The 23,884-nt window shown below is 45.5% G+C and overlaps 1 protein-coding gene across 2 annotated transcripts in view; it reads right to left on the bottom strand.

The window, feature by feature from the left end:
- Nucleotides 1–23,884, bottom strand: part of LAMP2 (lysosome associated membrane protein 2) — a 434,546-nt gene that overhangs the window by 288,014 nt on the left and 122,648 nt on the right. For both annotated transcript variants that reach the window (XM_086918517.1, XM_086918518.1), the window contains exon 5: nt 5,033–5,211. In XM_086918517.1, the coding sequence (XP_086774643.1) occupies nt 5,033–5,211 (179 nt within the window). The remainder of the gene's footprint in view (nt 1–5,032; nt 5,212–23,884) is intronic.

Genomic DNA, 23,884 nt, shown 5'->3' with positions numbered 1-23,884 from the left:
CAGTTTCAGGAGTTTGGCCAGGCTCCTGCGTAGAGGGAGTTTCTGTATTCCAACCGGCTGCAGATGAGGGCCTGGGTGACCGTTCTTCTAGTTTCGGTGGGGATCCACTTTTAGATCCTGCAGAGCATGCGGAAGGTGTTGAAGCAGGAGGAAGAGACGACGTTGACCTGCTTAGTCATGAAGATGGAGTAGAGGATGAACCCTAGGTTGCGTGCGTGGTTGGTGGGTGTTGGAGCTGTTCCCAGTGCGGTCGGCCACCAGGAGTCATTCCAGGCCGAAGGGGTGGATTCGAGGAGGACCTCAGTCTTGTTCAACTTCAGTCGGCTGCTCCTCATCCATTCGGCGACGGCCTTCATTCCTTCGTGGAGGTTGGTTTTGGCGGTGTGGTGGTCCTTAGTGAGAGAGTATCAGCTGGGCGTCATAGGCGTAGGAGATTATGTTGAGGTTGTGCAGTAGGGCGACATGGGCGAGCAGTGCCATGTAGATTTTGAACAGCATTGGGCTGAGGGATGAGTCCTGGGGTACGCCGCAGATGACACTGTTTTGACGAAGAGGAAGGAGGTGGTCCAGTCCAGGGCATTCTCTTGGAGCCCGGCGACGTGTTCGTAGTGTGCGGTGGCAGACCGTGTCGAAGGCGGCTGACAGGTCCAGGAGGATGAGTACCGCGGTTTCTCCGTTGTCTACCAGGGTTCCGATATCATCGGTGGCAGCGATGAGCAGTCTCAGTACTGTGGTTGCTGCAGACCACTGATCGGACGGGTCCAGGATGCTGTTCTCCTCGAGGCAGCGGGTCAGTTTGTTGACTGTCTTAAAGGACCTTCGCCGGGAACAGTAGCAGGGAGATGGGCTGGAAGTGCTCAAGGTCTTTGGGATCCACCTTGGGTTTCTTGAGTAAGGCGTTGATCTTGGCGTGCTTCCAGCTCTCCGGGAAAGTTGCGGTCGAAGGAGATGGGGCGCGATGGCAGGGGCGCGATGGCAGTGCTGGCTTTGTTGAAGATGTGGTGTGGGCATGGGTCCGACTGATCCGGAGTGGATGGTTTCCATGATCTTGGTCCAGAAGAGCAGGCTGTTGGTGCGGATGGTGGTCGTGGGTGCGGAGGTCTCCCCTACAAAGCCACAACCGCCCCTACAACCACTGTCGTGGAGGTCTGCGATCTTGTGAAGGAAGGTCGCACAGGTCTTGCAAAGGTGGGATGACTGTGTTGGAGCAGGGGTTGGAGAGTTCCTTCACGATGTTTAAGGCCTCTTTGCTGTTGTGTGCGTTTTTGTCTAGGCGGTCTTTGAAGGAGGCCATTTTGGCTGATCTGATGAGGTGACTGCGGGTGATGTTCTTGTGGGCTGCGTAGCTGTCCGGTGATTGTTCACGGAGCCAGTTCTTCTCCAGCGTTCGGCAGGTTTGCTTGGAAACCTGGAGGCCTTCAGTGAACCTGCTGGCTTTCTTGCTGGTGTGACTGTTGGAGGATTTATTGAACGGGGCAAGGGTGTTGGTGCAGTTGTGGATTCACTGTCTGAGGTTGCAGTGTCGGCAGGTAGGCTCTGGGAGAGGGTGGTGGTTAGCTGGTCTTCAGCGACTTTGTTCCAGCAGCAGCGACGCATCTGTTGGGTGCGGTGGTGGGTTTACGGAAGGTGAAGTGGATGCAGCGATGGTCGGTCCAGTGGTGTGGTTGAAGGAGACGTGGGGGCTTGCAGAGAATATGGGGGTTGAGCGTGTAGCCGGCAGAGTGGGCGTGTTGTGACGAGTTGTCGGAGTCCAAGGTTGGCTAGGTTGTTGATCAGGGTGGTGGAGTTGGTGTTCGAGGTGGAAGTTCAGGTCCCCGAGGAGGATATACTCTGTGGAGGCGAGGGTGTGTGAGCTGACTAAGTTGGTGATGGAGTGGCAGAACTGTGGTCAGGGTCCGGGGGCCTGTAGAAAAGGGTTCCTCGAAGGGTGGTGTTGGGGTGGGTGTGGATCTGGAAGTGCAGGCGTTCAGCAGTGCTGAGGGTGTTGTAGGTGCTGGTCAAGTCTGAGGGTGTTCCTTTGGACGATGGAGATTCCTCCTCCTACTCTGTTGTGCGGTCCCTGCGGGAGATCTTGTAGCCTTCTGGGATGGCTGGTGCCGAAGGAGGGTTCAGCCAGGTCTCCGTCAGGAAGGAGAAGTCTGAAGTTTGAGTTGAGAAGGTCCCAGAGTTAAACGGCGTGTTTGCGGTTGCAGTGGGTGTTAAGAAGGATGCAACTGAGTTAGTTGGGTTCTTTCCTGGTTGTCGGGATGGATGCTGGTGAAGCTGCAGTTCCAGCAGGAGAAGGGTCCTCGGGTGCGCTTCGGGGCGGCCAGGCAGCAGGTGCGTGATCATCCGGCGTGGAGGGTGCTGGAGTCATAGTGAAGACTGGCATTGTGGCGTTCGCGGGGGCCAGGGGTTCTGGCACTGGGCACGATACGGGAGCAGACTGGCTTGCCTTAGGCATGTGGCAGTGCAGCAGCTGCTATAAGAAGGGGAGGTGGGTGGGAGGAGCAGCTGGGAGCAGACTAATGAGAGAGCGGGCCGCATGGGATGCAGCAGCGGGAGACGGGAGTGAGGAAGAGCGAGGGGTACAGAATGCAAAGTGGGCATGAGACAAAAACAAGTGGCAACAAAGCATTGCATTACAAGTACACTAGGCAGAAGTGAATCGAGCGGGGGAAGGGACAGGCCACAGGGGACGCAGCGGCGGGAGAGAGGAAGAGCGAGGGGTACAGAATGCAAAAAGGGCACAGGATGGCACGAGGAAACCTGTGGCAACAAAGCAGTACAATTACACCAGGCAGAAGTGAAGGGAGGGGGGGGGGGGGGGGGAGGGGGGGGAAGGGAAGAGGCCGCAGGAGACGCAGCGGTGGGAAAACCACAGGAGGAACAGAGAAGGAGAGAAGGGCACAGAATAGCAGAAGAGGGTGAGGGAGGAATGAAACGAAGAGAAAATACCAAAGACAACAACACAATGGAATGACAGCACAACCTACGGCCTACCACTAGGCACCAGGGATGAGGCACAGGTGGTAGCCTGCGGGTGAGGGCCTCAAATTTCTTCAGCGGCAGCTGGGCTACGGGCACAGGCACACTGGTGGTGCTGTGCAGGGTGGGGAGCGACCTGCCTAAAAGGGTCAAGGGCCTTGCAATGCATGTGAGGACCCCATCTCAATCCAGATTCCAGACTCCATAGGGTTACAGACCATCTATCTGAAAGACATCGACTCCCTTCTGCTATCATGCAACACCACTCATAATGACTCCACCAATCAATATCCAAACTATTCCCTCCAGCCCATTTAGAGATCCTAGTCTAAATGTTTAAACTATGAAGGATAACTTCTTACTTGTCCCCCACATCACACAACGTAGCAGTAGTAACCAAGTTGCATATCAAATCTATGCTTCACTGCAGATCAGCTGTAAGACATGCAGCGGCCATTGCCGACCTCATACTTACAAGAACTTGACCTTCTGATCTTAACTGAAACATGGCTCAACACCACGTCACCCATTCTTGACATTTTAGTTCCTCCCAATTAGGACATCAGATTGGACAGACCTGAAAGTTGGAGGCAGGATAGCATGCACCAATTGTTCCACGATCCCCCGAGACTTGCACCCATTTTTCTTATGTCTTTCTTTGAATACCTTACCATTGAAATTTGGAACAATGATGAGATGGTGTGTAAACCCCACATGATCTACTGCCCTCAAGAAAACAACCTGTTCATCGAAAGAACTATGGAGGCCATATCCTCGAACTTGGACCAACACCCTAACCAGATCTTCCTTGTGGATTTCAACTTGCACAGGAATAACAATCCCATTCTGAACAGCTTCAAGACCTTCCTCTCAGACCTAAACCTCACTTAGTTTTGCAACAGACCTACCCACAATAAAATATCCTTAGCGATGATTAGATCCTAAGTGGATGTCATACAACTGGAAGCCTGATCACCCTGCGACTGGCAAGATTACTATCAAATCTTCTCATCTTGGAAAGGTGCAGAATAGACCAGGCCAACCTTGAAAGAACACAGTGGTGTAGAGATCTGAGAAATGTCGACACGCTGATCTAACTTCCATTAGCAACAACCTCCTTTCTCCACCCTCCAACATGTCAAATCTAAATAACCTTACTGAACATTCCATGACATTTGATTTAATTTTTCCGAAGCAACTCAAAATAATTTCCAGCAAACATTCCAAACCCTGGTTCTATGGCTTCCTTAATGAGGAAAGTGGTAAACTAAGGCCGGGTGAGAAATCATGGAGAAACTTCACTTCCATAATACACCTTAAACATTTGAGTAATGACAAGAAGCTTGTATAAAAAAATGTATCCGCAAAGCCAATGCCGAAGGTTTTAGGTCACAACTAGACATCAAAAATAGACCCAAAGAAACTATTTGAAATCACACAAGCCAGCTACTCAACTAACCACCACTCTTCACCACTAGGGAGTGAGCCCTTGTTTGCAGAGTTCTCCACACACTTAATTGAAAGGACAAGAAAGATTGAATTAGAATTGCAATCATGTTGATGCAGCAATACAAGGAGTTATATTTCCAGAATTCAAACCAAGAAGTATAGTAAGGAAAAAAAGCACAAGCCAATCCTTATGAATCGAGGATACCTCCTCAAAACCAGTTTCCAACCTAACACCTCCAATTTATAAAAGGCACTAAATCAAACTCAACTAGGAGCACCTCATAAGCCCTCAACCACCTACGTAGATCCTCTGAAATGCTACAGAGGACTCCAAATCCAATCCTCCTTAAATTCTGCCGTACTGGACGCTGTACCCATTGTTCCCCATAAGGTCTGTATTCACCACACTACTATAAACAGTGCTCCCCAGCAAGGTTTATGATACATAACTTTTTTTAAAATAAAAACACCCAATCAATGAAAATACATAACTGATCAAATCTGGTCAAATGCATTTAGTAATTCTAACCAGCCATAAACATGCCTTTTTTTAAATTTAATTTTTTATTGCAGGGACACAAAAGAGTTGCGGCATTCAATCAAGCCATAAACATACCTGAGAAACATTCAGTTGTAGCCCCATTGTGGCAAGAAGACATGTTTCATTTCCAGTCTTAACAGCGTATGTCCCAGCAGATGGTTTACTTGGAGTTGGTTTTGTCGGAGCTGGGGTAGATGCAGGAATAGTAGGTGCAGGTGGTGCTGTTGTTGATAGATCAGCATCACATTCTGTAACTAAATAAAACATGTAAAATGCCACACATTATTGGACAGACTAGGCAAATCACTATCTTATCCAGTGTTTAAATATGCACAAGTCAGGCATACTATTAATATCCCAATAATTTTACATATGCAAGTCAAGACAGTAGCACCTACTTTTGTAGTGAAACAGGACACGGACCCAAATTCTAGATTCATTAGATAAAGGTGCTTTGACTGGTTACAAGTAAAACATTTTTCAAAAATAATGCAAATATGCTGATCGCGAGCAACAGTGTGCGAGACTGGCTTAGTTTGCTTTTGCGTAATTAGGCGAAATGTCAGGAAAACTTCAACACAAAATGCACCCTTGTCTCAATTTGACGCAAGAAAGAATTTCCTGCCAAAAAGAAAAAAAGTACACAAACACTAGAAACAACAACTCGTGTTCTGTTTGTGCGTTCGCAGTAAACTTAATGGTACAAATGGTGTATAAATAAAGTAAGTTGAGTAATGGTATAACTCCAGAAATTTCACGCAAGTAGATCATGAAATTCCTGAAACTACACAAATGGCACCAGCACAATTTAAATTCCAACCAGGTCTAATCAACACAAAAACCGCATTTAAAAATCTGTTGGATGCTAACAGCCGATAAGCACAACAGAAAAAGCCAAATCATAACTAACAGCAGACCGATCTGCCAATCTATAAGCATCTGTGAGGGACAGGACATGAAGAAGGCACGTGTGCAAGGCTTCTACATGCAAACAGGCTTTGAAAAAGTCTTTGAAGGTAGGCAGGCTTCCGATGGCATGACTGGAACAAGTACCTGAAAGTAAACTAACAAGAAGGCTTGAAACAGAAAACCAGAATTAGGATACAGGGAAGATTGGCATGTTAAGTGAGTTGTTCTCACTACGAAGAGGTGACTTATCCTTACAGATTAGTTTCAGAAACATATAGGCAGCTTTTTAGGACAAAGGGCCCAATGGCTTGGTGACTTAAAGGAATAGGGACAGGGGAGGAATGATCAAAGTTGAGAATACATGAAAGAAATGTTATCCAGGTGGTGATGTGTATTACTTTATCAAGTGGAAAAAAGGATTATTGAAGTGCACAGTAAGGCGGCTGCTCTAGTAATCTGGTTAACTTCGGCTGTCATTAAGATTTTTCACTGTGGATAGTGCTATAGGCAGGTGTTTCTCACCAGCAATTTGAGGTATATCCGTGTCCACTTCAGGAAGCACTGATTGAGGGAAGGAATACTTTAGGCGACACAGCAGGAGGAGATTCTGTGGACATGAATGGTCTCGATTCCTCACATTAAGAGTAGTTTGCCATAGGCATTCAGGCATGGAACAGCACTGGGCAGAACAGATTAGTCGATTGTGCTCCCAGTAATGACACATTACAACCTGGTAATATATTTTCATCCTGGCTACAGCTCACAGCAATACTAAGAAATTGGTACCAAAACCTCAGACCTGGGAAAAGTCAGATATGTATGTTTCAATGGGTCATCTGCAAAATTAAAAGCCTATTGCGAAGACTTCACACCTGCCCATTTGAACCCGAATACAGAGATGCTAAGTCATGGGTTGGAATCCAGTGGAGAGCTAGAGTGGGGCTGCAAGCCTTCACCTCAGGACAATTAAGGCATCAACCCCGTATGGCTCAGAAAATACTTAGTCTACTCCTTTTCCAGCATTAATTAATGTTTGGCATAGGCTCTTAAGTCTAGTTACTGACTTAAATATTAACTAAAGGACTTCTCAAATCATTTACTTGCATTACCATTGAAGGAGCACCGATGAGTCTGGTCTGAAGAGTACACTAAAACATCTGTACAGGTCAGTCAATTATGGTAATCTTTACCAGTAATTTTGACTCAGTCCCACAAATTAGCAATGTCTGAGAAACTAGCACTTTGATGTCACAACTGAATGCACTGGAAGCTAGGTTGTCATGAAACCTTAAGTGTACCAAGGATACAAAAACACAGGGTAAGAAGAACAGTTACCTGCTTGCTTTCTGGAAAAGTCAAAAGGCTGCAACATTTAAGGGGCAAGCAGAAGGGCTAGAAGACACAGGAAAGGCAAGCGGTCTGGACAGAATGTTAGCAAGGTTCAGCAGGGGCTACTGGGTCATGCAAAATGGTTAACGCTTGCATGAAAGAAGTGTCGGCATGTCAAAAGGATGCGGTCCTCAATATATTTGCTAATTTTATATTCACTCAATTCAATCACGCTTGCTGAAATATGTGCAGTAACTGTTTTGCAAAACAGAATGCCCTTGGTACAATTTAGACCTGGAAAGAATGTTTCGAAATGTTTGTCTCATTTGCCACATTCATTTTATTACTTGTTACTTTATTTATAACATTACATTACAGACAAGATGTGCATAAGGGTATATAAATTAGGTAGCCTTTACACCCTATGGCTCTAAATTGCAACAATATGATCAGTCAATCATCGGGGTATGAGTCTTACACTAGTGCATAGCTACTCCCCAATTCTCCGGATTGCCTTCTTTTCTGCATGTAGACTTCATAAAGCTCAAAACCAAGCCTAAGTCAGCAGAACACTGTACAGAGTTAATGGTAAAGAACCAGAATGGAGCGGAAGCTAGTGTTTTAGAGGAGATATTAATCAGTAATTGTACATAGTGCTATGTGCTTCCTAAATTGGTTATCTGGGGTCATCGTAATGAGTTCAAGGATGAGGTTCCATTTCATAGGTGCATAGGCTTAAAATCTGCTCCCCACTGTGCACTTAATAGTAAGGACGCGTTTTGCAAACTTGGTGCTGCGTGTGGCGGAGGAGTTGGCTGTTGGACCTCTGATTGTGATTTCCTCCCTTGACTCAATTTACAGCTCGCCGGACCCGCTTCGCGGGTCCCGCTTCGGCGTTTGGAGGAGGGTGCTTGTCGGACCTTGAGTGGAGCGCCAAGGGGAAGGACAGAACAGCAGCAGGGCTGCGAGCTGCGTAGCTGGGACTCCGTATCCCAGGAGTCCCTGCACCGACCACAAACACACCTGGTCCGCTCTCCCTGCTGCCACGCCCCCTGGTTCTCGTCCTCCCCTTATAACAGGTCTGGCACACCGCTGCGCGGGAGAAGGGCGGGAGAAGGGCGGGAGAAGGGCGGGACGTCTGTGGCCGTCAGGGGCTACAGGAGGCTGGGCTGGACCCACTCTCATCGTATATTGCCATATGGACATTGTAACTAGCGAGGCAATTTGTCATCTTGTTTTGCTTAATTTACGGGCCGTAGTTTTACTTTGCCCCTGTGCCTCGAGAGGTTTTGCTCTGGTCTACATTGTTTTCTTCCCCCTTTCAAGCGACACTGACTACTAAGTATGTCTTCCCCCCCCCCCCCAATCACCCCTGTACAGAGTCACCGCCAGCCCAAGGTAGGGGCAACAATCTTGGGTGCCCTAGACTAGTATTTTAGCCAGGCAATTCGTGATAGCGTAAGCAAGCGTAGGCAATCTATTGAACTCCTCAAACTTCCTCTGGAGAAACGGCCACCCTTGGGTTTTCTGGCACCGGTTCCCTCTTCACCACCTTTAACCTTGCCAGTGGTAGTAGAAAAGTCCCATGCCTCTACTCAGTCGCCCAGTTTGTTTAGGGTGGAAGGCAAGTTAGGCTCAGACCCCCAGACCATTAATACTCTTTCGGTCGCTGTCTCGACCATCTTGCCTCCCCCTTTGCCTACTACTTCAATTGTTTCTTCTATTGGTGAGGAAAATACTGCCCAATCGGGTGTGTTAACCCACGCGGTTTCTAATAACTCACACTAAAAGGACAAGACACACTACCCTGAGGAAGAGTTGTTTTCCTAAACATCCTAAGAAAATTAGGAAACTTGGAATAGGTTTGGGAACCCCTTGCAAGCCTAAAGGGGTTGGTTTAGGTGGGGCTCAAGTTGTCAAGGATGGAGTCACCCCGGTTAACTCTGTATCTAACCCTAGTGATTCTCTGTTGACAGGGTCTGCTGAGATTTCATCCTTAGATTTACCCTTCCTTTTGCAGTTGGAGAAGTTGATGAAGTCACTACTGACCCCCATTGAAGAACGAGTCAAAAGGTTAGCTGACCGACTAGATTGCTTTGAACAGGCTACATTAGACAACTTCTTTTCAACCAAATCCCTAATTAAAACCCACCTTAGGACAGGGGACAGTAATAATCCTACTAAAATAAGCGGGCTGGCAAGTGGTGTACCTGTTCCAGAGCCCCTCCCCCCCCCTGTTATTACTACAAAAACGGGGCCCCGTCTTTCAGGACAAATCCCCAGGATTACTTCCCACCCACCAGACCATTCACGGGTTAATACATCTCAACCCAAAAAGCGCTTAGATACTGTGGTCACGGGTACTAATGATGGATCCAAAACTGGGAATCCTGGACCCAAAAATCCCAACGCCTCAACTCAAATCCCAACGTCCTGCCCTGCTGTTCTCGCCTCTAGTCTGCCCGGCACAATCCCTACTAGAGTGCCCCGCAGGATACCACCCATGAAACTGCCCCCAGACTCCTATCCTTTTGTTGCCATCCTAACCAACGTACCACCGTTGTTGGTTAGGCAGAGAGAATCCTTCCAGATGCTGAAAAACAAAGCAATGCACTGGTTAAGGACTAACAGACCACTGCCCAGGGAAGTGGATGGGCCGATTATTGGTGTTAGAAGGATAGGTTGGGTAGGTAGTACCCCTAAGCGCTTTGAGGGGGATTGTGTAGTTGTTAACTTCAAGGATAGCACATCTAATTACGAGGCAGAACTTTGGCACAAGTAGTGCTGGTATTGGTGTAGTCAACCCGACCTACTAGAGACCACCAGATATTCATTTTGGCATAACCCCAGAAGTAGGTTGCTACCACAACTTCCCCACTCCCGAATTTGACCCTTTCACTGTACCTTACCAGCAGGGAAACCTTTATAATGTACCAACTTCTAATCGTTTTGAAGTGATGGCAGACCCGGGGTGGGTTGATTGACAAAATGGTAACAATCTTGAGGGATCGGGCCACGAAAAATTCAATCCAGATTATACCATGATTAATCGGGAAAGTATGAATTTAGAGGTAAGGTTTGGGGAGTCTGCATCAATTCCCGGGGTATTAGAAAATGCGGATTTAAATGAAACTAGCATTGTTGGCATCCAGAATGTTGTGAATAATAACAAGGACAAAAACCTAGATGAGATGGGGTATGTAGGAATCCTAGCTAGTCATCCTGGGGCGCCCCCTGTAGGATTAGCTCCCGTAGATGGTTCCAGTTTAGGGAAGATGGTCTCATGGAATATCGCAGGATTAAGTAGTAAGCTGGCATCCCAAAATTGGATAGAGTTCATCAATGGTTTTGATGTATGTCTATTCCAAGAGACATGGGCTTGTGATCCTATATTCCTCCCGGGCTACTTAAACATCTCAATCCCTGCTAGCAAAGGTGTCAAGGGATGACCCACGGGGGGGGTCTAACTATTTGGATACGCCAACTCCTACCCGTAACAATCAATATGGTGGAATTGGGTAGCAATCATATCCAAATGATAAGAATGGTATTAGACCCTAGGGGAGGACTAGACATTTGTAATGTCTACGTCAGGGGCAATACAAGAGGGAAGTCACCTATCCTAGAGGCCTTGTCTTCTCTTTTGGAAAAACAGTCCTTGGGCAACAAAGTTATAGTTGCTGGCGATTTAAACCGGACTTTTGAACCCCTAGATATCTGACGATCCATTGGGGCGGGAGGAGGACACGCAATGGGGCGTCCCAATTTTAGATCTGGTCCCGGTTAGGCGGTGGACTAACGACATAATACGATTGAACGCCATCTGCCTGGAACAGGGACTAAGAGCCCTAAATGGGAGAACGAAGAGTGACAGGGGAGGCGCCTGCACATTTGACAATGGTCGTAGCCAAGCCGGATAGACTATGTCCTTTGTAGCCTGAACCTGTGGCAGTTAGTATGTGACATGGAAATAAAGGGTAGATTGGAGAGTGATCACAACCCTCTCTGCGTGGCCCACAACTGGTGGTCGGTTACAATAGGGAATTCTCAATCGACCGATGGTCCGCTGCCTGATATGACTAATGACATGCGTAGTTTGAATTGGCCGAGTGTATTGGCTAATGTGGAATCCATGGCATTTACAACCTCCGAGGTGGATATTGCAATCACCGCTATGGAGGATGCAACCCCAGTAACCCCAGGGTCAATGGAAATAACTGATATTCATGATAAACTCTTTTCCCTCCTAAAACCGCACTTCCTGAGGCCCCGCAAGATAAATAGCAAACAACCACCTAGACTAGCTAAATGGTATAATCACCAGTGTAGGAAAGCTAGGCTAAGCTTGGGCAGAGCAATTCGGAGTAGGGATGGGGTAGTGATTAGTGGCTCCAGAAAGCATTATAAAGCCAGCCTATCCCTAGCTAAAAAACTATGGGACAAACAGCCCCCGAGGCCTCCTTTAATTCGGCCCAATGCTAAGGATTCTAGGCTAATCTGGGACATTGTCAAATGGGGTAGAGGTGGAATTCCAGACAAACCCGGTAACAACGTCCCAGAGGGTGCCTGGGTAGATCACTTTGAACCCCAATATGCTGAGACTGCACAGTATAATGGTGTGGAAGCAATTTTATCTGTATATTCCACTGGGAATTTATTCACTCTTAAAGAAACTGAAGATGCTCTATGCACTGTCCCCGGGGGAAGGGCCCCGGGTTTAGATGGCGTACCAGCTGATGTTTTCATTAATGAAGAGGCGCGGTGGGCCAGATATATATTCCTTTTGGGAAATGCCTTTGCGAAGGGATCGGTCGTCCCGGAATTATGGAGGGGAGCGATCATTATACCCATATACAAAAAAGGGGATCGGTCTCAACTACAGGCCGATAAGCCTGATTGCCACCGTTCAAAAAGTTGTAGGTAGGATGGTGGTTAACAAATTAATGGATTGGGTTGACGAGAACAATGCCCTGTCCCCTTACCAGGCTGGTTTTCGACAGGCCACTAGTACAGTTGACCAGGTGTTTCTTTTTGCTCTGCTACAGTGGGGGACGGTGGTGCTAGGCGAAGGCAGCCTGTACGTTGCTTTTGTTGACCAGCGGGCTGCCTTCGACCTGGTCCCAAGGAGAAAGCTCTGGGTAGTTTTGAGCGAAATGGGTCTTCCGGCTGAGCTACTTACCCTGGTAATGAGGTTGCACGAGTGCAACTTCGCCAAAAAAGTCCAAACCAATAAAACCAGTTGGCAGTATATGACGCCAAGGCTCTTGGGTCTGCTCTTTATGGGGCAGAGCTGTGGGGCTTTGGGAAGCTTCTCCCCTTGCAGACCTCCGAGAACAGGTTTTTTAGGGGAATTACAGGACTCCCGCAGAGTACCCCACTGATTCCCCTTGGTCTTGACCTGGGGAGGAGAGCAGTTAGTGACCTAGCGAGGTTGCGCCCGATTCTTTATTGGAGACGCCTCTGGACTACCCCGGAGATCCTGCATTACGCAGAGGGGTTTCTAGCCATAATAAACGCTGGCATCTTTCATAGGATAGATTGGCTAAAAAAATCTTAGGTCTTTTTTAGGTGATCTTGGTCTCTCAAATTTATGGGATAATCCAACCGGGGAGCTCTTTCCAATCAAAAAAGCGATTAAAGATCTATATTGGGATCGTGTAGCTGCAAGAGTTTGGAACAATACTAAATCTGACTCCATGACGGGCCGTTTTGTGGTAGCTAATCTGTATCCAGTCTTGGAACCCTATTGGGACAGCATAACCAACCCTGGGGACAGGAAGCTTTTCTTTCAGTTAAGATCAGGTGCCCTTCCATTGAGATCACTGACAGGTAGGTGGAGGTGTTCCTCCACCTCATAGTGTCCAGCTTGTGGTGCATCAAATGAAAGTATAGGCCACTTTTTATTCTCTTGCAAAGCTTATGCCACCCCGAGGAAAGTTTAGTTAGTCACCGTTTGTAAAAATCTAGGGACATCCAGGGGTGTCGAGGTCTTACGAATCATTTGTACTTCCACCCATATGCCTGTAGTTCTAGCAACAGCTAAGTATTTGGGTTGGGCATGGTCTATTAGACGGAGGGCTCTTCCCTAGAGTACACTGATTGGGGTATCCTTTCTGGCACCTGTGTAATTATGTATCAAAGTTTCATATTTATTTGCTCTTGATCAATTGTCTATGTTTGCATAATCTTTTTTAAATTACTGCACTTAACAAGGAAACAATTGTTTAATGATGTATTTTAAATGTATGTTTGTGCTTTTATGAGTCTAATCCTCGAATAAAGCCTGAATATGAATAGTTAGTCACTCATGCCTGAAAAACGCTAAGCAGAATTTAGTCAACGCTATCCAACATAACTTTACGTTTTCGGAGACTCTTCTAGTGGTCTTCTGTTTGACAATTCTCATCACATTGGCTTCCTCAAAGAAAAAGCGAAATATTTCTGAAATTCTCAAAAACGCCTCGTCTCTCTCTGCACCTAAATGCTTGCTCAAAAGTGAAACTTAAAACGTTTTCTGAAAGCATAAAAAAAACGTTTCCCCTTTTTATTTTTATAATCTAGTCTTCTAAATCAATAAAACAGACTACTTGTGTGACTTCAGACAGGCCCCTTTGAGAGTGTTTAAAGTAGCGCCAAAAGGTAATTGTGCACAACATGACATTCAGAAAAATAGAAATCCATTTAGGCTCACGAATCCGTGCCGAGCAAGATTGTTTAAATTACATCATTCACACGCAGTACCTCACAAAGACAAACAGTGAATAAGCAACGAGCAGATGCAGTAAACCGCAGGTCAGGGCCGGCGCTAGGCATGGGCAGCATGGGCGGCTGCCCAGGGCCCCCTGGTCTGGTCGCAGGAGGGGGGCCTCGCACCTTTAAAGACTTCGGTGTTTCGAGTCCTGGGGGGCCCCCTAAGAGTTTAAAGGTTCTACCCATTTCCCCTGCTGGCCCCTCTCACAGGGCCTAATCGCTGCAGCTGTGTGATGATGGCAGCGATTTGATAGGTACTTAAACTGCCCTCATGTGTGAAGTGCGCCCTGCCCCTGTATGAATGAAAAGCAGGATCTCCTGCAGGGCGCACAACAAAGAATAGAATTACTTCCTGTCACGTGAAATCTGATCACCTAGGATGAGGGAACACAGGAGGAAGCATAGAGGTGAGAAAAAAGGGGGGGGAGCAGATAGGTGTGAGTATGACAGAGAGATCTGGGGTGCAGGCAAAGAAGCAGACACAGCATTAACATGTGGTTGGAGCAAGGCTTTATGTGTCTTACACCCAGCAATTAATTAGAACGGAGATTGAAACGGGCCCATATCTTTTCCTATATTCATGTACTAACTTGACCTGCAAAAAAACTGGTTTAGTATATGCACAATGAGGTATGACACGTTTACAGGGTCGGACTGACCTATAGGGCAATCAAATCCGGCTGTGCCCAACGGTCTAATCTGTCAGGTCAGTATGTAGGCTGTTTTTTTTATGTTTACAGGCCTGCTTTATGGTCATATGAGACTTTTTTTATGTTAATTTTCATGATATTTTAAAACAAACATTGCTTCCAGCAAACTCAAATATATGCAGTCTTCCATACCTTACACAATCGTATACAGCATGTCTTTACAAATTAAAAACTGATATAATTTGCAAATACAGACATTTTTTTAGCTGTCTAATTCACTAATGGGGGGCCACTTTTATTTCGGTGCTGGGGCCTATTTCCTGTCTCAGTCTGACAATGTATGTTAGGGTAATACATGGCAACAAATTAGTTCCTGTTTGTGGTTCACGTGCTGCACTTAATTTTGCATTCCTTAAAAATCTTAGGTATTTTCAAAATGTGTTTCTGTAATTCGTTTCACAGGGGAAACAGCCTCTACAACGAAGCCGTTTCCACGAATTCAGTAACCACGCATGCTTTACAACGCATGCGTGGTTACCACTAAAACCTTTACCACGCATTCCTTTACTACGAAATACGTAGTAAAGGAATGTGAGTTAAAGGTCAAATAAAAAAGAGGGGGCAAGGGGGGGCTGGGGGGGGGGGGTCTCCCCCCCCTAAAAAAAAAAACGAGCAGAAAGAAAAAAAGAAGAAACTTACATAAAAACGTCTTCAGTGCCCCTGTCATGAATGAAGAGCATCCACAACGTCGTAGCGTAGCGTGTCCGTCATTATAGAAGTCCTTTTTTAATTTTCATAGGCGTGTTTTGACGTTTGTTTCTGTGGTTGGTGGAAGTAAGGGCTGCTGATGAAAGGCGTGCAGAGGTGTCAGGTAAGAAAACAAATCTTTGAAAATAAAAATTACCCTGAAAAAAAAGTATGAAGTGTTTCTCTCCTTTGCTTCTGTAGACTGACCCCTCTCCATGCCTCATTTCCCTGAAAATAGCCTACTAACGCAAATAATAATATGCACACGTTGTTTAGCCTATCACTATCATTATGTACAGTTTCCCGTTTCAAAGATGTTTTTTACCGTAGAATAATCCTGCGTAAAAAAATGCTGCGTGCTAAAGCCACATGCGAACAAAAATTCGCGTGGTAATGCCATGCGTGGTACTGGTTAGCGTGGTATAATCATATAACCGTTTCACAGCATATTACTCTTGTATGGTGCACACTTTGTATTGAGTTGCATCCAGGTCTTTATAACTGGCTACAATTGAGAGCTTTGTATTTGAGGCCAGAGGCAGTATAACTTTCTCACTGTGCCTACCTGGGGATCAAAAAGGTGTTCAGAATGCATGATCATTCAATACATGGCCTCTCTGCAGAGAACACAGAGCAACAGTACAGTATTCAAATTGCAGGTGTGATTCTGTGCAAATGTGTGTGAAGGAGGCACTCATTGGTCAAAACAGTGACAAGGTAAAAGAAAAATAATTTCTTGTTGTTACTCATTTATCCGAAACAGCTAATAACCATTGACAAAATCAATACTCCGGGTTGTTTTTAGGTGTATGTCAGTTGTGTTATACTTCTGTTTTCAATCACGGAAAGCCCAGAGAGGAAACAAAGTACTGGTCAGATTGTACTCTTTGTGGAATCACAGAAATTTAGATGACCCTGTTTAGGCTACACCCTTAATTATGTAGACCACACCCCTTTTAGAGACCCACTCATTTGTTTTTCAGCCAGCCTAAAGGCGTAGGCTGGCAGAAAGGGAGACAGGGAAGAGGAGAGATGGATGTAATGGGCAGAATCCATGCGGACAGGCAGGTAGAGAGATTAAGAGCTGAGGTGAAGAGCATTACATTCAAGGATGTAAGAGGAGAAGAATCCATGCAAAGTGGTAGGAGGCCGGGAAACTTGGGATCTTTGAAATGCAGAGGTTCCTAACGTAACATTTAATAATTTGTTGTGTGCAAGGCATGCCTCACACTTCCTAGTGGTTTGGAGGTTTCACCCTCATCAAGAATACTTTTAAAAATGGCAGAAGATTGTATTATTGGCCCATTTTCTATAAATTCATAATCCCATTCAATAGAACAATAACAATTTTTAAATCACTTAATGTATTTCTATTTAATACAGATGTAAAATATAGGTACACATTTTCTAAGTATTAATTTTTAACCGTTATACTCACATCCAAACTCAGTAAGTAGCTTCTTGCAAAAAGGCTTCAACAATGCCATATAATCTGTGATCTCTGAATAAACTGCACCTTTTATAAAATACAGCAGCTCATCTCTTAATGAGAATTTCTAAGTTCAAATATTTCTCTCATGTATAGTTGGAGCTACACTAGTTTCCCATTAGAAAGGAAGTAGCCTTCAAGGCACTGTATATTGCTCACAACATAGGTCCTGAGTACCTTGGAGAAATGCATATGTACACACCTAGGGGAGCTCTTCGATAAACCTCCTCGGGAAAAGTGGAAACAGCTAAAATAAACAAAGAGACATGGAGTGGCAGAAGCTTTATTTCATTCCTTGCAAACTCTGAAACAATTTAGAAAAAAATTAAAACCTGGCTTTTCTCAACTATGTTGCCAATTAGCTTACAGCTGCAGATGGCAGTGCTACACTGGCATGCGCTATAAACAATATCAATATAATTAATGGCCAATTGAAAGGAGTTCCTATGATGTCACTTCCTGTTAAGTTAACTCGTATGCAAATTATAGGGGCCTCGCATTTTCCTATTCTGCCCAGGGCCCCATGAACCCTAGGACCGGCCCTGCCGCAGGTCATGTGACTTGTTCTAACACCCTCCCCACCCCCAGAAAAAAACATGCACATGGAAAGTTAAAACAAAAGGAAACATTACCAAAGCACAAGCTGATCGGTATGCAAGCAAAAAAAAAAAAAAAAACCTCTAAGAGTACAGGTGCCAGAGACAAGTAATAGGCCTTAGCTCCGTAGGCATGACAAACACCAAACGCCAAAAGAAGGGACAAAGTCAGAGTAGCCACCTTCAAGCAAGCTTTTTTTTATTTTTTAAACAGACCAACAATGATGGGAGTAATGCAAGCCCATAGAGTAGATATACAGGTCTCAAAGAGACAGCAAATACGCTGCCTATGCGAGACCTTAAATATAGCTTATGAATTGATGGGACACCAAATCGAAGATCCCTGCAGAGTTCGAGATATAGCTTTTTAAATAAGCAACAACACTTTACGCTCAACAGCAAACAAGCACTGGCAAAGTCAACAAATGAAACTTTAAAAAGTTTTTGCCAAAAAGTGACATCAACGATTAATGCAGTAACTTGCCAGTAAGTGACGACCTCCGGCAGGAAACCAGTCAAAGGGACCAACAAGGTCCGAAAAACAATTAATTTGGCAGCAAAAGAAGTGTCCAGTGTTCGCGATCCCTTACCATTGACTTCTATGGAGTGGTTGCGATTCAAGGGATACAGGAGTCTTCCTGGGGCTACTCCAGATAGGGCAACTCCAGTCACATGGGTCGACGTCCCTCAAAGTCCTTGAGGCCATCAAAAGTCCAGTCGCCACCAGGTACTACCATCTTTTTTTCTGGGTGACCAAGTTGCACTCTGACTTTTTCTACGAGAGTCCAGGTGCAACTTGAGCACCAGGTCTCAGTTCCAGGGCGGTGTTGCAATGAGTGGCAACAATTAAGTTATCTGAGCTACTAAATTGCCCAGAAAGGCTGTATGTAGCACAGGACCACAGAAAGGGAGGCAAACAGGAAGTGAACCAACCGGCTGGCAGGATCTCTGCTTCTGGCTGGCCATTGAGAAGACTTCTCTACAAGCGGGACACCAGACTGTCTTCTCTTCGAAAGCTTAATGAGCTGCAAGTGCAGTCAAACTTGAATGCAGCTTCATTGCCAGTGGCAGGGACAGCAGGTCAGTCTTTTAGTCCACTTCTACAGTCCAAACGAAATCTGAGTTGTGTGGGCAAGGGGCCCGCATTGATGCCCAGAAAATGCCCTTATAGAGGTCATGGTCAGTAGCCAATAGGCTACTTGGTTACCCCCAGCCGGCCGACAACTTTGTGGATTGTGGCACCTAGCTACTCTAGAGTGCTCTATTCTGCCAACTTTCAAGATGGGTGAACTCCTCTCTTGGTGTGTGGAGCTCTGTAGCCTGACCGAGGTGTGGCTACACACACACAAGGAAAAACTGGTGTGGCCAGTATTTCCTGCTCCGTCTCCAAACCCAACCTGTCTACCCTGACAAAAGGGCAGCCCCTTTGGAGTGTGATCACCATGAGCCCTTCAAAGGGGGCTTTCTCTTTGAAGCTCGCTTTTTGGGCCAATACCCAGTGTGGCTTCCATCCAGGAGGTGGCAATATCTCCTCCAGCAGCGGGCCTCTATTGTTACTGTCCTGGGAGCTGTTAACACATTTCAAGGAGGCAAGCATGCTGTTTCCTGGTCAGCTTCGGCAAATGACCGCTGGAAAATTTGACAGAGTGCCAAATTTCTAAAAGCTGCATGTGGCAACAAGTTATATTAATTTCAATTTGGGGAGCTAGTCTAGCTTAAAGCAACAAGTTGGTTGATACCTTGAAGTATCAACTTTGGTAGTTCTAGTCAGAAGTTAGCACAGAGTTGAAGAACAGAGCTACATGCTTACAATGGTGTTACCAACCTGGCACTGTAAAAAATAAAATATATATATACATACATATATATATATACACAGACAATTGCAAGTTTTTACTGTTAAAACATGTACAACACATGGTCCTACTTTATAATAAGCTGCACCCTGCCTTTGGACTCAACAGGCCTGCTGTAGGGGTGACTTGTACTTATTAAAACAGAGGGTTGGGCTTTGCCTTCGCTTTAAATGACAAGTAGAGTTAGTAATTTGCTGCTCTACAGTGGCAGGCTGGGAGAAGTTTTACCTTGTCCAACTCATGGTGCCACAATCAGTACTTCAGTCCCCAGGGCACATGCAGGAAAACATCAGCTTCTATGGTTCTCCACCCCCCCCACACTTTTTGCTTGATGTGATGCTGTTTTTGACTAGTCTGAATGGGATTTTGCTAACCAGGACCCCACTATCTGCATTCTCCTAAATTGTTGTGTTTAATACCTAGTTACATTCCAGATTGGATACTGGGGTACCCTTATCAGACCACGGTATATGGTACTAAGGTACCCAGGGCATAGATAACCCTGAGGTCTCCAAAGGGTTGAAGCATGCATTATGCCACCCATGGGAGACCATGCAAAATGTAACTACAGGCCTGACATTGCAGCCTGCGTAAGTTGGTGCTTGCACCACTTAAGATATAGGTTTCCTATATCCAGGGTTTTCCTTTATCCTTTAGATACATATAGCAGGGGACCCCCTCTAACGTTACTTTAAGGTCAGGGAAAAGAGGGGGGAAAAAGTAACACGTACTGGAGAAATTCCCTCAAGACCTATATACTTTTCATGATTAACATGATTTGCATATATTTACTTTGTTCATGCACAACAATAATATGAAAACTAATGAGTTTCATTTCTTTGATATTTTATTTCATCATTCTTTTGTTTTTCATTTATATATCTTATAAATTCATCACTCTGCTCATTTTCATTTCTTAAAAATATTTCTTTTTTTAAGTATATACTGTTTTGTACAAAATACATATTACAACAAATACCAACAAAGTTATTACAAAAAGAGAAAAAAGGACCCTGGACTATATAGACAATAAATACAGTACCACTCATACATTCACATTCATTCTAATCCCATTACCATCCACACATTCAATACAAATGCAGTATCTGAACAAATCTTGATGTAATAAGGCAGAAGGCGAAATTATACTGCCCAAATTTATAACCATCAGATGTAAAAAACGGATTCCACGCAAGGTCGACGCGCGTTTCGGTGGGTTCTGTACCACCTTCCTCAGGACCTATGCAGATACAAACATTCCTTACACAACAACAGCCAGGGATTATTCTTTCACAAGATGTGTGCCTGTAGTCTTTAAAATTCAATTGGCAATATTCAGTATTGCAATAGTCTCAGTGCGCATCAAGGGATATTAGTTCCTTTTATATTTCTAATTATTGCCACACAGGGGTATTCTTTTTATTAATGTCCTTTCATTCTTAACGGGTGCGTCTCAGCACAGCAAAAATGGTGAAATAGTATCTCACTATTGTAGTTCCCCTATTATTCAAACGCAAACGTATAGATGGTTTTATCTGGTAGCAAACAGGAAACCCTCTTTTTACACACGAGTCACCATTTTCGTGGTGATCACTTACAGCCTTATAGTCTGGTGTCTTGCTTCTACATATGGACCACGAACCCGAGTTTCTACGTGGCAATAACTTTGTTGGTATTTGTTGTAATATGTATTTTGTACAAAATAGTATATTCTTAAAGGTAAAAATATTTTTAAGAAATGAAAATGAACAAACAAAGGATGAATTTATAAGAAATATAAATGAAAAACAAAAGGATGAAATAAAATATCAAAGAAATGAAACTCATTAGTTTTGATGTTATTGTTGTGCATGAACAAAGTAAATGTAAGCAAATCATGTTAATAATGAAAAGTATATAGGTCTTGAGGGAATTTCTCCAGTACTTGTTACTTTCCAATTATCCTATGTCCAAGCACCCTGCCTTCAGAATTGCAAACGCCCGTTATCAAGGGGACTTTTAGGTTTTGATTGAGAGGGTGACCCTGCATGAGCAGGACACCCCTGCAGCCTACGTAATCCATTCTCGCGGGTTGTCAGTAAAGCAGCCATATTAATATGTAGAGGGGCACCACGTAATTACCCAATTATCATCTCAAAAACAGCTGCAACAATTCTATCATGTTTGGTATCAAACATGGTGGAATCATACCTCCCACACCGTCAACGGTGTGGAAGGTATGATTCAAAGCACTGGAAGAGCCCTCCAATAGGCCCTCAGTGTTCCTGGTGCCAACCTTCTAGACCTGGATAGCACAAAATGGTTGCTGCTGACCAGGGACACATTTCTGCCCTCCTGCTGCTGAGCCAAGCTCGAGCAGAGGAAGGTAGAATAGGCATCCTGTCACAGGGAGGTGTGACCACCTCCCTGACAGGATTTAGTATATTGGAGCCCAGTGGGTGAGATAATCTGCGCCAGGAAGTCTGCATGAGGGGCGCACTTTATGTCCCTGTGCATAGTCCAGGTCAAACCAATTCTGTGTGCCGTTTGCTCGCGCATGAAACTGCACAAAGGACATGGGATTAACTCCCGTCCAGACCCGCCCTACAAGGGTCCCCTGAATCTTCCCAACCCTTTCCCTAGGGTGCTTGAGGGCTTACCTGGGTGTAGGTCCCTAAATTAGCCATGGGATGAGATTCAGATCAGACACTACTCCTACCGTCTGGACACTCTGCACTTCGCTGGACTTAGTTTGGGCCCGACTTGGAAGGTTCCTGTGTGATGCACATGCACAGATGCAGCAGACTGGAAGGGGGACCAAGGCCTGCGAATCAAAGACACTTGAAGGAATCACCCTTGGAGTGAAGGCGTCACTCCACTGCATTCACAAGCACGGCAGCCAAATTCACTGGTCTGCTGATCCTGAGCTCCTCCTGACTCTAAGGTCCTGCAACACAGGTGGTGGTTTTCCACAGCTGCCGAGGCCTGCCCTCTCACAGAGTTGGAGGTCAGTATCGCTTGTGGGGGTCTCAATAACAGAACCCTCTGTGCACTGCATCAAACTTGCAGTTGCAAAGGCTTGTTGGCTTCATTCCAATAAGATTTCGGGCTTCAAGGAGCCCCAACCTCAAGCATCTCCTGTGACCAGACTCTTCAGCCACATTGCTCCATGTGCATCGTGGCCTGCATCTTTTGGTGAGCTGCTTGAGGTCCTCCAGCAACTCCAGTGGCTCAGGCCTGAGGGTATATTTGAGGGCCACATTTGTTTATTTTGGGCCCACTGATTAATCAGGACTACCCTGCTTTTGGTGAGTCCCCCTGGACCTTGCTGGTCCTGATGTTGCACCTTCGATTCCTGCGTTGGTTGCATTTGCCTTTGCCACGGCTTGTTTGGTGCTCCCGCCGATCAGACGCCGCACCACTCAATATCCTTTGTGGGACAGCTTGTGCACAGCTCCTGGTCCAACTCTGCATCGCCTGGTCCTCATAGCTGCAGAGACTAGGGCATAGTCACCCATCCTGCAACACCGCCCATTGGAGGGCATTCGTCTTTCAAGTCACCTGGTCACTCCTAAATGACAAACTCCGTCCCCTCGGCTTGCAGGTATCGCTCATTAAGAATCCATCCTCTGATTCCACCAGACACTTCTTCCACAGCGGCACTTTCCTGATGTCCTCCATTAGGTTCAACAGTGGTTTCAGACACCACTTCACATGTACGCATCCGGCTTACCTGGTGTAGGTACTAGGGTATCCACAGGTGGGGTGGCTCTCCAACCTTCTGTCTTTCACAGGGTCTACTGGAAGTGTACTTAATCTTAAATAAAAAATAAAAGTGACTTTTGCATAGACTTGTACGGAGCACGTGGTTGTGTTCCAACACTCTCCGTGGGGTCCCCATCTACTACCATGGGTGGTTCTAAGGGTCCCCAGCATTACTACATCCTCTCTACATCCTGAGTTGTGGTTCTTACACTACTTTTAGTATATGGTTTGCCCCCCCCCCCCCCACCCCTGGGGTCCACTGTGTATTTTGTGCGATCTACTTTGTTTCTTTGCTTAAGTACTGTGTGCATTGTGGTTTTTTTTCCGTGTAAGCGACATCGGAACGTACTAGAGAGTATTATATAATAAATACATTTTAATAAATATTTTGTGTGGTTATTTTCACTTATCTATACTATAAGTTTGCATTCTGGTGAAACCAGCTGCTTTACACTCCTTCTGGACTAAGCCTGAAGGCTGCTTTCCACAGCCACCACTTCGAGAGCTTTCTAAGGTGGTCCAAGACCACCTAAATCACCATAAAGGTGGTCTGAACTGGTGCCCACTTACATTAGTGGACATCATATACCAGGCGAGCTGCTCACAGGACACCAACGTACAGGCCCTGGGTACCTCTGATACCATATACTAGTGGTGTAGAAGTAAGCTAGCTTATGCCAACTGGGTATAGGCCAATCAAACACACATTTAAGGGTCGTGGCACTGGCACAGAGGTATGGTTCTCAAGCCTCAGCACACTCCGTTGAAAAACCAGTAGTGTTCGTCCAAGAATTTAGGAGTGATCTAGCCAGTGAAAAGGATATTGGTTGAAAATCATAAACCGCCCTTAATAGAGT

The sequence above is a fragment of the Lissotriton vulgaris genome, chromosome 4_1 (genome assembly GCF_964263255.1).
Source record: "Lissotriton vulgaris chromosome 4_1, aLisVul1.2, whole genome shotgun sequence".
NCBI classification, from domain to species: Eukaryota; Metazoa; Chordata; class Amphibia; order Caudata; family Salamandridae; genus Lissotriton; species Lissotriton vulgaris.
This window is presented reverse-complemented; position numbering and strand designations above follow the sequence as displayed.